The following is a 16,207-nucleotide window of genomic DNA, read 5'->3' as shown; positions in this document are numbered from 1 at the left end:
TGTAGAATGCCTTCTTTTTATATTGGCATAAACTTAGCAAATATCAAAGGCTCAAATTCAGACAAATGGGATGCTTGGCCAAACTTCCACGAAGTCATTAGAAAACACATGTTTTACCTCACAACTAAAAGACTTCTAAAGACCAGTACAGCATTTTGTATCAAAACTAATTTAAACTATTAAAAAGCATTGCATTTATTGTAAGAAAAACCAAAATTGGAGCAAATGCCTTTGCTAGTAAGTATATACAAACACACCTTCACACCATTTTTTAATTATGTAACCTAAAAACATGTTTAAGCCTCATTACTATACAGGCACCTGCCATTCTCATTCAGACACATTAGTGAATATATTCCAAGGATATGAGATCCAATAATGAACTGTGTGTCCTGTCATTCATACACAGTTGGGCTACCATCTCCGCTCTGAGGATCTCATCATCTGTCATTCCTAGAACAATGAAATGCAAAAACTGTTAAAGCAGCATGATTTCAAAACACGTATTCAGTTTTCATTTGACATTAAAAGCCTGTCAAACATGATACAAATTAATATTAGTTAATGATACAGTGCCATAAAAATACTGGGGAAAAAAAAGTGGGGGTGTGCAAATATTATGAAAGGCACAATCTCAATCAGAAAATACCAGTACAGACTCAAACTGCTGTCTTTCTGGAAAAGATACAGAATCTTCATGTCATCACCTACACAAATCACCCACTTCCATTAAAGCCATTTTTCTTCATTTTTATGTATTCTATCTATTTCTATTTCATAAGGGATTAAAATTCAGTAACTGGCAAAGATGAAACCACATGTTGAATGCTTTAAGTTACTATATGGTTAAACAGCTTTATGGCACCTATGAAGTGCTGAATATAAATGCAGGTGTAATAATGTCATTTACATATAAATATTCCTAAAGCAGTGACACTTACCTAAGTGTAAACGAAGGCTTAACAAAAGGACCAAAAATGTTAAGGCTCCTTCCAGCATGGACCTTTCATGCTCTGAGTCAAGAACTGTATTTTGATGCTGTGATGCCATCGTTAACAAATCTACCACCTTAAATCTGCGAACAGTAAAGTCAGAAACAACAGTTAAACATTCTCCAGCATTAAAACACCAATGTGAAATGATAAACTCAGGATAGCACTCACAACAACCTGAAATGAAATACAAAAACCCAAATGAAAACCCAAAGTGCAAACAAACATACATGAAAACCCTCTTCTTTTTAAATTTCAATTTTTATTTACCTATTGATGGAATGCGTTATAGTGATATTCACTCCACATGACAACACCTTATATTTATCAACACATAAAAACAAATGCATATTAATTGGCATTCAAACCCTGATTTTTTCCAGAAAAATAAACATTCTGTGCCTCTTACAATTGCAGTTATATTTATCTACTTCTTCAGGATAGAATATCCTGGCATATGAATACATATGAAACTTAAAAAATCCTGAAGATGTTCAGAAAACAAATATATGAAGTTTCACTACTGCACTGTAAATCAAAAGCCAATGCTGTTTAAAATCAAGAGAAACCTCTTTCAGCAGAGCCCCTAGGTAAGTGTTAGTTTTGGCTAAGCAGTGTTGTACCCACTGAAGATATGCATCAGATATGCAACTTTTCTATTACACACAATAAATTAGCACAACAGCTAGCACAATATTGAACAAGAGCATTCATCTGTTAGTCCTACCTTTCAAAAACAGATGAAATAAAATAATCTGGGTCCAGTCTAGAGGCACAGACCTGTAGAAAGAGAGTAAATTAATTTTATTAAATTAATTCTATTCATTAAGTTTGTAGGAAAATAATACTGGCTTGGCTTCTCAGAAAACATAACTTACTTGCAGCAGATAAATGTCAGGATCAATCATTGAATTGCAGAAATGAGACTGCACATAAGTCATGGCCTGTCCTTTAATTTGTAGACCATTTCTAACCCACATATTGCTGTGAATTTCAGAAAGACTTGCCTGTTCAGGGAAAATAAGAAGTTACAAACATTTCAGGCATGTTCAGCTACTCAGTTCAGTGTTAGCAGATCATCAGTATAGCATCATAGAAAATCAGAAATCATAGAACAGTTTGGATTGGAAGGGACCATAAAGATTTCCAACCCCTATGCCAGGGGCAGGGACACCTTTCAGGTGCTTAAAGTCAGGTTGCTTAAAGCCCCATTCGCCCTGGCCTTGAACACCTCCATGGATGGGGAATCCTTGCCTTCTCTGGGCAATCTGTTTCAGTGTGTCACCACCTTCACAGTAAAGAATGTCTTTGTGATATCTAAGATACTCTCTTTCAGTTTAAAGCCATCGCCCCTTGTCCTGTCACTACATGTCATTGTAAGAAGTCCCTCTGGGGCTTTCTTGGAGAGTCATAGAATAGTTTGGGTTGGAATGGACCTTTAAAGGTCATCTAGTCCAACCCCCCTACAATGATCAGGGGCATCTTCAACTAGGTCAGGCTACTCAGAGCCCCATCCAATCTAACCTTGGACATTCCCAGGGATGGGGCATCTACCACTTCCATGGACAACCTGCTCCGATGTTGTACCACCCTCACAGTAAAAAAAAAGGTGCTACAGGTAATCTAAATCAACCCTACTTCAGTTTAAACACACTAGCCTTGTTCTATTGCAACAGGTCCTGCTAAATAGTTTGCCCCCAGCTCTCTTGCAGGCCCCTTTAGAAGGCTATTCTAAGGTGTCCCCGGAGCCTTCTCTTCCCCAGGTTGAACAATGCCAATTCTCTCAGTCCGTCCTCATAAAAGAGGTGCTCCAGCCCTCTCATCGTTTTATTCACTATCATTACACATATACATACATACATATAAATACATACTATAACTTTACAGACTTTTTTTACAGTAATTTACTTCTCCTGGAGAGTAAGAGATAAAAAGACCCACTCCAAGTTTACGAAACAGATACCATACTTTCATATGAGAGCATATTTCAGACAACTAAAGTAATTAAAGACAAATTAAGTGATTTATACATGTAGTTGCTCATCAAAATCTTGAAACATACTCAAAATGAAGGTAGCATGGTACTAAAATGAACCAAAAATTAAGGTATCATGATTAAAAAGAGGTTAGATCTAAAAGTAGTGATTACAAATACTACTCACTGCCACTTATGCACAAGTAAGTCCAAATCTGCAAATAAAAATATTGCACATCCATTCTGGAACTCACTCTCAATTTGAAATACAAAATTTCCAGATTTGGGTTTCTTGTCAACCTGCACTCCATTCACCTGTTCACATTCACTTCTTAGTTTTCAAAGAATTGGTCCTTCCTACCATTTTGGAAGAGCTATAGTGAATACTATTATTATGTGCTTCTCAGAGTATGATAACTAATGCGACATTTTGAATTTTGGAAATAGGAAGGAAAAGAAAAAAAGACATTATCCTAACCACTCAGTATATTCTAGTTACTATTTTCACAAATGGCTTATTTTTATATTCCACAATTAAGACATACTTCCTATTGTTAAGTCAGAAGCCTGCCCATACCTGAATCTGAAGTGGGTGAATCATAAGTTTCATCAGCATCTCCTGATCTGGTAGAATAGTATCCAGATCTAGTTCTTGGCATTTAACAGCCTAGAAAGAAAAGCAAGCATATGCTGCGTTGAATGATCACATTCGACAGGGAATTTCCATCTTCTGTGAAAATACAAAATGTGCTTACCTTACTTAAAAACATGGCAAAGTAACGGTGCAGTGGCAAATGAAAAGTAACTTGGTTAGGTGCTGGCTGAAAGTAAAATAAAGGTATTTAATATACTGAAAATAAAGGTATTTAATATAATGAAAAAAAACTAAACATACAAATATCTTCGGCACAACCACCAAGGATAGTATCTTACATGTCTTCATTTGATGGACTTGCTTTCCACTAGCAGTACTTCACTCCCCTGTCTTTCTGATTATTCAGAAGTTTCCCTCAGACAGTTGTAGTTCATCTCTTACTGAGTCCCCAAAAGCTAACGGCACTCTGAGTTGACTAAGTTTTGCTTGCCAAGTAGCAAAGCTGTTTCTCAATTGCCAAAGCAGAAGAGGACTTCTGTTTTGCCCCTCCTTCATTTGGCTCTTCATACAGCAAAACAGTAGTGTATCCATAACACTGCTTTTAAAACTCACAGCTTGAGCTTGTATCCGCAAACCTAAATCACCGAGACTCCACAGAAAACAAAAGGATCCTAGGACATAGCATTGTAAGTATTAACTACAAACTCTAACTTCAGCAAGGCAATCCTTTTTGGATCACTAGCTTGAATAGTTACTTAAATTAAGGAGAGGGACCTGGGTGTAAGGAAATCACCTTTGAAATTTAATCAGATTTTCATAGTACTTTACTTAAATTCACTAAGGATATTTACCTCATCTACAAAGTTGATAGCATCAAACCAGTCCTGAAGCGCCTCAAGGCAGTATCTGACAACATTGCGTGTGTATTCTTGTGTTTCCTGCAGTTAAGAGAAACACTTAAAACTCTTTTGTCTCATATAAGTGCCTTGTTTTCCTACTACAAATAAATACAGTTAGTTCAAGAATATTTTTACAGTACACAGAAACACTGAGATTGGAAAAGGCCTCCAAGATCACTGACTGAACAATACATTGTCAACTAAACCACAGCACTAAGTGCCAGGTCCAGCTGTTTCTTGAACATTTTCAGGGATTGGGACTCCACTGCTTCACTATATACTAAAATATTATAAATATAAGTATTTATTTCATTGATAAACAGTAAAAAGTGTTTTTCATATGGTAAGTATTCCTAAAAGCTGATGGATTCTATTTTTGCTGTAACTTAATACAATTTGCAGTCTAGCAAATAGCAACAAGTCTTTGCTCTAGTTTGCAGATCATGTGATGTCAGAACCTAAAAGGTTTTCACCTCAAATTGATAGAAGAACCAAACAAGCCCATAAATTACTCCATCCCCCGTCATAATGAAGTGTCTATTCACAGCCACAGCCAACATTAGAATCACATTAGGACAACTTATGTATCTCCATTCCCACTGAACAAAGGCAGAATGAGTCAGAGACATTTATCAAGTTCTTCATTAGATTAGAAGTTATTCCTTATGTACAGATGACATGACTGCACACATCGTGAACCTGTAGTCCCAGTACTGGAGACAATAAATTATGTACAAACATGAATTTTATACTCACTATACACAGAATCCGAGTTGACTGGAGTTTTATGCTATTTAAATAGACAAAGACAGCCAAACCAAAGTATTTTCAAACACAAAAGACAGCCCTTTCAGGTTTGAGAATTCTAGAAAAAATCATGAATAGAACCAAGAATCACGGAAGGGAAATGTTAGCCTTACCCTAACTTTGCAGTGTGACAGCAGACCCCACATTGGCTGGGCACAGGCTTCCAGCTCAGCAGCAAAGGCAGCATAGTATGTCTGTGATTCAAACTCCACGTGCTCATTTAATTCTCGTTTATTTAAATTCATACCTTCAAAGATTTAAGCAGAGTTATACAAACCAAGATTTAACCAGGGCTAAATGGAATGCAGTATTTTTAGTATTATGCATTTACACACCTCTGAAAACAAAATGTAAGAATCTATTTTATCTAGCAGCAGAATATTTGATAAAACGAAGTTTGAACAGAAATATACCAGGAAAGTTAAAAGATTGGCTAATAACAGCAGACCTTGCTCTTCAGGGGACATTAACTTCTACTTTGAATGTCACTCAGTCAATCAGAATGTCTGAATGGTCCTCTTTCTAAGCAAAACATTTACCAGTATTGAGATACACCATCTTAAAATACTTTTATATAATCCAAAAAAATTTCTTTACAGCAACATTTATAAAAATATCTAGATTTATCAGATTTATTTCCCGTATATTTAAATTTAGAACTTCACCAGTAAAACAGTTTGTTTCACTGTTGTGATCTGTACTTTAAGTACAACCTCAGAATTCTTGCACCATGGATCTTAGTTGACCAAGTGTGATGTGACTGCTCTTCAACTACTTCACACAAGAAAAAGATCCATTAGATAATTTCTATAATCTGTTTTCTACAATATACTGTTCCTTTCAAGAAATACAATCCTGGGGGATACCAATAGGTTAAATATTTACATTCAGCACTGTAGGGATTTTGCTACTGTGAACATTAACTGTCTTAACATCCTTGTATTAGTATTGATTATAAAAGTCACATACCTTGAAAAAATGATACAAAATTCATCCATGTTACCAAAAGACCATGATCTTCCAAAAATTTCTTTGCCACACTTTGGTGTGAAAGTATGTTTATAAAATCACTAACCAGGGGCCAGTAAGTGTTATTCTTCAGTAGTGCTTCCCCACAATTCACCACAACATGTAAACTATTCTCTTCATCTAGATTTAAAAAAGAGTAAAACAAAAGGAGAAGACAAAGTAGTTTTTTTCATTTATTAATAAAGTTAAAAAATAATGAAAAAATAACAATTAGGATGTACTGCAATGCTGGGGTCAGACACACAGATAAAACTGCAGAAAACTAAAATGGTTCTTTCATGGTACCTGAGGCTGTTTTTTCATCATGGACTGAACAACACAAACCTCACTTGCAAGAGTCACTTAAACTTTGAACAGTATCACAAGCTCTGGAAAGTAGCACACTAGTAAAACCATCACAGCTATGGCTCTTCCAATATTTTTAAGTATAAAATAAACAAACATTTGTCTGAATTCTACTTTGAATTTGACATACCCCCAGTGAACAAAGTAACTTACAGCAGTCAAGAAGAAATCTGATGATTGAAACCTACACTGGCATTTTGAGGCTGAAAAGAGCAGAGTAAAGTATTTCCATATGAATTTGGGACAAAAAGGGTTTATGCAGCCTGTCCAAGATTAGGGCAGGAGATGGTTCCTAGAAAAGCATAAGAAATTTGGGGGGGAAAGGGGGGCAGTTCTTTCCCTCCAACCCCAGATCACGGAAGTTCATCCTCTACATCTGCCAAATAAATCTCTTTGATTCCTTTTCATAAGAAGGACTCCTGGAAAGATCAGAAGGGAAACAGAATTGATTCTGGATTCACTATCCAAGCAAAACAACTTCCAGAACCCATGCCAGTGAATATTCTATTTCAACAGAGAAAAGAACAGAAGAAAAAAAAATCTTGCATTTGATGTGCAGCCTTGGGGATGGCTCCATTCCAGTTCAAATGCACTGAAGGACCCCTGCAATTACCCTTTACCCAGTGAAAGGGTCATAAGCAGCACAGCACAGCTGCACTAAAAAGACACTTGATAAGAGACTCCAGTCTCTTAATGTGTAGAGTGGTTCTCTTTGGCCTGTCCAAGAACAGGATAACATCTGACTGAACCTGCTGAAGGATTTTGCAAAGGACCAACAACTGTCTTAGTATAGATTAGACAAATGTGAAGTTACTTCAAATGGACACTGGCATTGTCTCTTATTCAAAGTGCTCTACAAGGCAGGGTTAATGCAAAGTCATTTAGAGATTTTCAAAGGATAAACCATTACCAAAACCTTTTCCTTGGGGCTATAAATAAAATCCTTTTCCCATATAAAGTTCATTAAGAAGAAAGTTCTGAAAAAGAGGAAAAAATTCTCTAAGAACATATGGACATAAATCTACTTAGGGAGGCGGTTTATCTTCTGTATCTATATTTCTACCCCTCATTCTTTCACACTAAGTGTGAGAGAGGTAAGCTGAGTTGGTAACACTTATCAAGTTGGTATCAACACAGGCCAACTGTTTCATTAAAACACTTTGTCCACAAATACCCTTACTGAACTGTACATTTTAAACAGCTGTCAGCTGTTCAAAAGACAATTAGGATCTGTGAGCAATGCAAATTAAACATGCTGTAGCACACACAGGTCCTGCTCCATGTTCTCCTTGCTCCTCTCAAACATGTTTTCTCTACCTATCCATTGGTTGGATTTGTAAATTTTGTTTCATTTAGATACTGAACAACCTACTGTTTACAGTAGCTGCACAAACAAAATTCTTCTTAATTTATCTCACCAGCATAGACTTCTCACTATTTCCACCATTATAAGAGGTAACTTGAAGTAAACACAAGATACAAGCCCAAAGAACTGCAAAAGAAGGCCATTGAGAATATATGTGAGGGCAAAACCCCAATAACAAATTTTATTATTTCTTGTCTGTCCATTTACAGTATGTCCAGCCCCTCATACGTAAAGCAACGAGGGGGAAATGTTGTGAAAACACTGAAAAGAAACAGACACATCCCAGAGGTGGACTTGGCAGTACTACATTCACTGCTGGACTCAATGACCAACCTAAAACATTCTATATAACAGTATCTTAGCTAAGAGAAATCAGTGGTGTTGGAAAAAGAGAAAATGAAACAGTGGAAGAGCTGCTCCAAGGGTAAATCTTTTCTCACACATCTATCACAAATATATCTAACAATATTTAACTTACTACCTCAAGTTTACATCCATTAATTACCAGGAAGATTCTTCAGAAAATGACTAATCACAGTACCAGCCTTTTTCTGCTGTAGTACAATTCTGACCCATTACAGAACCTTACTGTCATGCTAGCAACATCCCATAAAGACCAAAAAGTAACATTTAAAAGATGCTTAGAAATAGTCTTCAATTACATTCCACCAATATGGCATTGATTTAGAAAAAATCATTTCATATACAAACTGTTAAATATTCAGCATTTTCCTTTTAATACTGTAAAGCAATCTATGTAGGGCAACAATTTTTTTTTCATATTCAAGTCCTGCTGAATGAGGGCACTCTTGATAGATGAGTGAGGATTTCCCATTTCTGCAATCATTTTGGTTTAGGCTATACATAGAGTGGACTCTGAGACAAGGACACTTTGGGAAAAAAAAACAATTTCATGCAGAGGTTCATGATACGTATTTAGCAGCAGCATTCAGCATGTCTAGGGGGTACTTTCAGATTCAAGCTAGGATACAGAGGGCTGAGAGGTCTCCAGTCTATTAGGCACATAAAAGTGGGAATGACAGGAGTCAGGACGATTCAATTGTGTCAGCAAGATTCATATAAGGACAGGTAAAAAAAGGAGGGTGAACTTCTGTTTTCACAAAAGAAGTTACACAGTCTACAAAAGCTCAAATTCAAACTGCCACTTTGTCAAACAAAATGTTGATCAAATTGCTACGCTGATAAACTATTAATTTATTTTCCTCTAATTATATAGAATTTTATTAAGGCGGTCACAAGTTTTAAGAATTAAAACAATTTCAAATACTGCAAATAGCAAATAGCTTGTGAAGTTCTTTGAAAAGATTTTTAAAATTCATACAGGTCTCAATTTGTGTATGTAATTTTTAATTCATATAGTTGCTTATGCACTTTATGCAACAAATTAAGTACTAACAAGGTAATAATCTACATTCTAAACTATATAACATTCCTAAAAAAAAAACCTCTACAAACCAAATGATAAAATATTAATATCACTCTTATTAACTACCTTTATATTTCCAGGGAATTTTGAGACTCACACTCTACCATATGTTGCTAAATCCTGTACATTTTTGGAAAGGCATCGGAAGGGTGGACTGACCACCAAAGAAAGATTACATTTCCTCTATAATCGGTTTATTATCCATGGAAACAAACAAATAAGCAACTAAACCTACCTTGCAATTCACTTTTAATAAGGCAACTTTCCATCATGTACAACAGAACAGTGACCATAATATCCAGCAGTTGGCATTCTTCTGTTACTTGGCGTGCTAGTTCTTCATTGCTGAACAACTGAACACTGATATGCACAATTCTATTAGACATGGTGTCTGATTCATGGCTTTTCTTCAGTGTTTTCATAATAAAAGCATAATGCTGAACAAATGTTTTTGTAAAAGCAATCTGCAAATTATAAAGAAACGTTGACATTAATAAGCATCATACAAAAATTATAGCTTACTTTCATTATAAAACATTCCTTTACAAATGTACATTCAACATGCCCTGGGAAACTGCTTTGACAAACCAAAAGTGATGACTGCTTTCTAGAAACAGACCAAATGAAAAGACCTATTTATATAGAGGGGTATCTTAGGCTGCTAGTTTTATTACCTTTCCCCAGAATTTAATCTTCTCATTCTATACTTTCCACAATAAAAAAAGCCAATCCAGAAACGTTCAAACAAGGAATATAATGTCTCAGCATGCCTGTGAAAGTCGTAGAGTTTCAATAATTAATTTATCCATAACTTATACGTTACAACACGATGTCCTAAAATAATACACTATGAACAATGAGTTTAGTACTGCCTTATAAAGCTGCCTTATCACTTGCAACCATCTAACCATGAAGTAAGTTTTTCATTTATTTTCAAGCAAGACATTTCTACATTGATTTTCATTTCTACTATCATAGCATCCTGCACTTTTAATACAAATCTTTAGTGCTTTTCCCTCAATAATTAATCATCCAGCTTTGTTATTCTTCACACAACTGTTAGTGGTTCTTTTAAACCAGATCAGTATTTAAATGTATTGTACATATACACATAAATCTTAGTACAGTTCAGTACAGTTCCACTTCATTAGCCTTAAAATACATTATGAATCAACCTTTTGCATTGCCCATACATGAACATATCTGCTAGCTCTGAAATCACTTCTCACTTAGTACTTTAGGTTCTGAATTGACACCATCTGGACTTGCTTGGCTTAGTAAGAAGACAAGCTGTGTAGTGATAAAAATCCAAAGTCTAAAAATCTCTTGCCTATTCCTTCTGGAAGTAATAACCTTTCAAAAGCATAGAATTAGAAATTTTAAAACCACCCTCAGGCAGCCATGTTTTCACCAGACCATATACAGATCACTACTTTCTTTGACCTGCCTTAGATTTTGTGCTCCCATACTTTTCTTATGGCACTACCATGTTATTATCAGCTAAAAAATACTTCCAAAAATATGATGACCTAATTCTGCTGTTAGACGCAGAAACTGCTTCTCCCAGGAAATAACCCCAAAGATAAAGTTGCTGTTGCAAGAAACTGAACCAGAGTGAAAAGGAGGTTATCACTGCAGGAAACACTGCAAGGATACTTAACTTGCTTTCCTATACCTGGTCCACAGTGATGGAAACTGTATAATAACTGAAAGTATGTTTCACATACAGCACCTACACATGGTAACTGTTTTCAGCTAAAGCCTTTCTGGCACAAGGCGTTGACAACACTAGAGCAAAGTTAATACAGTATCATTCTGTTATTACAGTTACTCCCATCACATAATTTCCTTTAAATTAAAGGCTTGAAAAAATTTTCATCACTGGAATTAGCACTTATCATCAAGACATTCACACTATTAATGTTAAGCCTCAGACAGAAATTATCTAGCAAGTATTTTAAGAAGTTAGTATATTAATGCTACTAGTAAAAAGTATATTTACATATTACTTCTTCACACTGTATTATGTTTAAATAGGATTTTTGGGTTCTGTGATGAAGAAACTATGTTTTACTTGTTTTACACAGCACGCTCAATTCAAGTTGATTGCAAAAACAAGGTCCTTCTCTAAGGATAAATTTTGGGTTTTTTTTTTCTTTAGTTTATATCGGCATGCATCAACATTTTTTGAGCCTCACTCATTCACAATAATGAACCTCTGAAATTTGCTCTCACTACGCTATAATGGTAGAGACTCTGGAAAGCAACTAAAGGAAAGACAGAAGCTTTACTCCTGCATTCACTTGCAAGTTAAATAAACAAATACAGCCCCTTCCAATTTTGAGGGGAAGAAACTAAACTCATTCTAGAAGTTAAGAAGCTGAAATACTACAGTAAACTGCAGTCAGTACATAAAACCAGCCACAGTAGGCCAAATCAGTCCATCCACACATTCTTTCTTTCGGTGGCCAAAGCTATATACGCAACTTAGGAAAAATAGAAAACGGAGCAAGAACGCAATTTCTGTCATAACACATTTCCAAATACGCAGCTTCCAACCTTCTGCAAGAAACGGTTCCTAAGACAGACATGGTTTCTGTACATCTAATTATCTTCACTGACTTACTCTCTAGGATCTTGAGCAGCTTCTAAATTTCTACCTATGGAAAAACAAAGTTAATGTTTTCAGCTAGCCTTTCCTCCCAGTGACCACTCAACTTCAATCCCAGAACTCTCGGGAAACTAACATGAACGCCATGCTTCAGGTAGAACTCACATCTCCCATGTTTATATTCTCAATGCTAAAACGGAAAATATTACTGACAGCCGAATTCTGCACTAAAATTAGGGTTCCAATGGAAAAACTGTTCTACAGAATTTGTAGAAGAGCATATCCAGGAATCAGTGAAGTCCTATTGCTGTAATAGCTGCCTCAAGGGTCACTATGGGAGGTGCCTAACAAGGCACAGCATTTCCGGTCATTATGTTGGTTGATTCATCATGTCTACCAGATGCTTTTGCATTTTTGTATTTCCAGTATTCCAGATTTCAGCAAGGCTCTCCTCTTGGGTGATTTACACTCTTCCATCATCTTCCTGGTTACTGCCAACGTATTCTTCGCTTTCTCCTTAGTCACATGGAAGTCTCTTTCTCCAGCCTTTTGCTTTTCCTCTTGTCCAAACCATAACACCTTTGATTTCTTGGAAACTTCAATATTTTTATCTTCTGTTTTCTTTTTCTTTACTTGTAAGTCTTCCAAGCTTCAAATGTCAGAGAGTGCTGGAAGGGATGCCTCAAGCACAAATCTGTAAGGCAAAGACCACACTTTTTGTTGTGCTATCTCTCTCATATGCCAAAGTAGGGAGAGAGGGAAGAGCTAGTTAACCCAGGGTTTTAGCCCACCCCTTTCAACACCTCTTTTCAATACTGGGGATCCCTAAAGGGAAGTTTGCTTTCCTATTTAAAACAAAAAAATCTGTGTAACTCAGATTGCTAGTGGCTCAATGACTGCTACACAGGGCAATGATGGATTCTAATGTTTATGCTGGAAGTCAGAGATTTCAACAGTTTCAAATCATACTGTGCTCTGTTTCATTAAACAGAGCTCTGTGCTCTGTCCAGCTAGCTTCCTCAGTTTATCAGAAATCCAACCTAGCAGAGTTCTGCTTATTTAATGAGCTATATCACCTTACGAAGAATCAGATAAATTTCACTACAGCAGATACAGAAAAAATTAGAATAGTACATGTGGCATAGATGAGATGAGAGAAAGTAGCAGAAAGCTGAGAGACCACTTGGAAGGGAATATCCCTAGAGGTATTCCTGTTGTTTAAGAATGCAGAATGATTAATCAGCAAACAAGCTTTTCTTTCAAAAAAAGCTAAATGGAAGCATGGAAGATAAAACATTCTTCTAATTAATCCCAAAAAGCTATGTTCTCTCTTTTCCATGTAAAAGGCAGAGCCACTCCTTGTAAATTAACAACAGGCCTCATAAACATGTTTAAAATTCATGCAGCATTGACAGTTTTGCAACAAAGCAAAGGTATCTTGCAAAAAAACAGTTTACTGCCTCCCTAGTACTGCTACGCGATACATTTCCTGTTCTGAGTTTCCTTACTACTTAAAAATGCCATTTAGACAATCACAACAATTAAACACAAATTCTAAAAAAATCTGAACACTTGGTACTTGTGCTTCTACTAAGGCTTTAACATAGGAATTAACTGTTTAATGAAAAACAATATGAAACTGGTAACAAAAAAAAAAAATCAACCAAAAAAGTTTATAAAAACTTTTCAATCTGAGCATGCAGTATTAGTGGGTAGAAAATGGACCAAATACAACATGATCTCCACTCTGAGTGAAGAAAGATAATGAACAGAACAAAGAAAGTCACTGAAGACTACGGCTCGTTGTCAAAGGAAGAAAGATCCCACAATCATCAGATGCTGCTGTTATTACATGATACAATTATAAGGGAAACACAGCAACACTTACCAGATTCTTCTGCATGCTGCTAGCAGCTGGGTGTTTTTACAGGCAGGAATTTAGCTGGCAATGGATCAGGAGAACTGAATGTCCACGTGGGTGTCCAAACATCAAGAACTCAGGCTTCATAGCAATGAATCATCAGTTAAGAAGTCCTAATGTCTCCTCATGTATTAGCTGAATCTAAGACCAAGACGAATCTATGCTGTTATCCCAAATCAAAATGGCATCTTCACATGGACACAGTAGTGCTGAAGGCTGTTATCTTTTTCTTCCTTGCAAGTTGTCTTCATGTCCTTTGTTTTGATGCAGCAAGGTTTTAAGGGGGCACAAATACAGCACTGTCCCATTACAAACAGACATTTTTGAAGAAATCTGCATGCCTGGACTTCAGAATTTCTTGATCTTTTCCTCCCAGCAGGGATTGAGGAGGTCCAAAATATTTGCATGGCTCAAGGGTATGGCATGGTCAGAGCAAAATGTTAAGCCTGACTGCTATGTATACTAGGTCCTGGGAACATGTGGAGCAAACAACCAAACCTGGCTGCACATCAAGATTTAAAACAGGAAGATGACATCCAGTCTCCACAACTCCAGGCCAGGAGATACTTGGTATGGACAACTGCAAAACTCTGTAAGGAAGCACCTGGAAGGCAGCCAAAATCACCTAGGGCATAGCTGCAGCAAGAATACTCACACTGTAATGGCCTGTATGGAGAAACCACTGCCTACTACAATAACTTAAACAGGAATTAAATCACTGCAATTATTCACTAGTCATACCACATTACAGAACCATACAGTGCTGATTCGCATGTTTTCAGTGATAAAGAACAATTTACAAAGTAAAATAAAATGAAACAAAATCCAACACATGCAAATATGCACTAACAGACAAAAAGGAAAATAAACCATGAAATCAAAATTAATAGTGCTTCTCCACATTTATCCATCTTGTTTTGTCCACACTGGTTTTCAAATACTAAACAGTTTAGAACTTCTTACAAAATACTCAAAACAAGGTAAAAGATCTGCATTATTTTACTGCTTATTATTCAAACATAAGCATACATGGTGTCATGCAAGGCACAATACACACTAAGTATGTGAATATAAAAAGATACTTAGGTTTGAATGAAGTAAGGCCGAGTACCTTGTAATCTTGATCTGGTAGCATGTTGAGTAAGAAAGTCACCATCTTCTGTGGAAACTCGTATTTTATTGTCCAAAATAATAATTCTTCTAAAAAACATTTATGCTTCAAAACATCCATGATAGACTGATCTGCATAAAAGGTTGAAGCAGGGCATGTGTAATACAATAAGTATTAAAACTGAGAACAATAATAGTGCAGTTGCACTCATATAGAAATTCAGCAACAAAAATTCAAGAACATAGCGCATCCTGTAAATAATTTCTTTTTAAACACTGGGAAAATTAAGATCACCAATACTGCAGAGTGTCAGTCTGTAACTATAAAAGAACCTCCCAGAGAAGCTAGTGGAGGTTTTCAGTACAATTCTACCACAGAGTACAATCTTCATTGATTGCATTGGATCACATCACCTTACCATAATAGCTGCACTGATTATAATACATCACAGCAAATTGCACAATATTTACACAACCACTTAACCAAGGGAAACACTGTAGACTACTACTTAAGTTAAAACATCAAAACAACAAAATATAATTTATGATTAAGTGATGAATTCTATTACCTAAGCAACACTTTACCAAGCTCTAAACAAAACAAATAGAAGCAATAATGAATCCTTTACTCTTACTTTCAAAGCAACACATGCACTGATTGACCAACCACTAAGTTGTTTGTTGGGTTTTTTAATACAAACATTACCATAACCAGACAATCAGGAGGCACTAGCTCCTATTGGTAGCAGGAGAGACAATCTCATCTTTCCCCTTTCCTGTCCATTCACTCTACTCCTTTACTCAAGCTGATAGTAGACCCCTGTGGGGGACCTACATAGGAATCAAGTCCAGGATCTTTCCATTTTGTCAGCTGTGTTTTCAAGCAGATCAGTTTCCTGACTGCAAAGCTGCAAACTGACCTTTGCTAGAATAAACTGTTAATTAAATTATCACTCGACAGAGTTTAAATCATATTAACTCTGTTTTTAAAAAAACTAAAATACAAAAACTCTTCATCATCACTTTTCAAGACATTGATTGTTTATACTTTACAACTACAACAGATGGTATTCACTCCAGTAACATATGAGGATGAAAGAAGAAAGTAAT

General features: G+C 36.1%; 1 protein-coding gene across 6 annotated transcripts in view; it reads right to left on the bottom strand.

The window, feature by feature from the left end:
* Nucleotides 1-16,207, bottom strand: part of UBR3 (ubiquitin protein ligase E3 component n-recognin 3) — a 103,561-nt gene that overhangs the window by 65,462 nt on the left and 21,892 nt on the right. For 5 of the 6 annotated variants that reach the window (XM_088059171.1, XM_088059172.1, XM_088059173.1 and 2 more), the window contains exons 7-17: nt 15,099-15,229; nt 9,691-9,919; nt 6,238-6,417; nt 5,382-5,515; nt 4,414-4,500; nt 3,723-3,788; nt 3,545-3,634; nt 1,871-1,999; nt 1,720-1,772; nt 942-1,075; nt 369-453 (exon numbers count right to left, since the gene is read on the bottom strand). In XM_088059171.1, coding sequence (XP_087915297.1) covers nt 369-453; nt 942-1,075; nt 1,720-1,772; nt 1,871-1,999; nt 3,545-3,634; nt 3,723-3,788; nt 4,414-4,500; nt 5,382-5,515; nt 6,238-6,417; nt 9,691-9,919; nt 15,099-15,229 — 1,318 coding nt within the window. Of the gene's footprint in view, nt 1-368; nt 454-941; nt 1,076-1,719; nt 1,773-1,870; nt 2,000-3,544; nt 3,635-3,722; nt 3,789-4,413; nt 4,501-5,381; nt 5,516-6,237; nt 6,418-9,690; nt 9,920-13,954; nt 14,396-15,098; nt 15,230-16,207 lie in introns of those variants that run through there. The other variant, XM_088059176.1, reaches the window with a different exon arrangement.

This window comes from Pseudopodoces humilis, chromosome 8 (genome assembly GCF_049639895.1).
Source record: "Pseudopodoces humilis isolate 2021_Gansu_Grassland_sample_001 chromosome 8, ASM4963989v1, whole genome shotgun sequence".
Classification (NCBI taxonomy): Eukaryota; Metazoa; Chordata; class Aves; order Passeriformes; family Paridae; genus Pseudopodoces; species Pseudopodoces humilis.
Note: the sequence above shows the minus strand (reverse complement) of the source record. Positions and strands in the feature narration are given on the sequence as shown.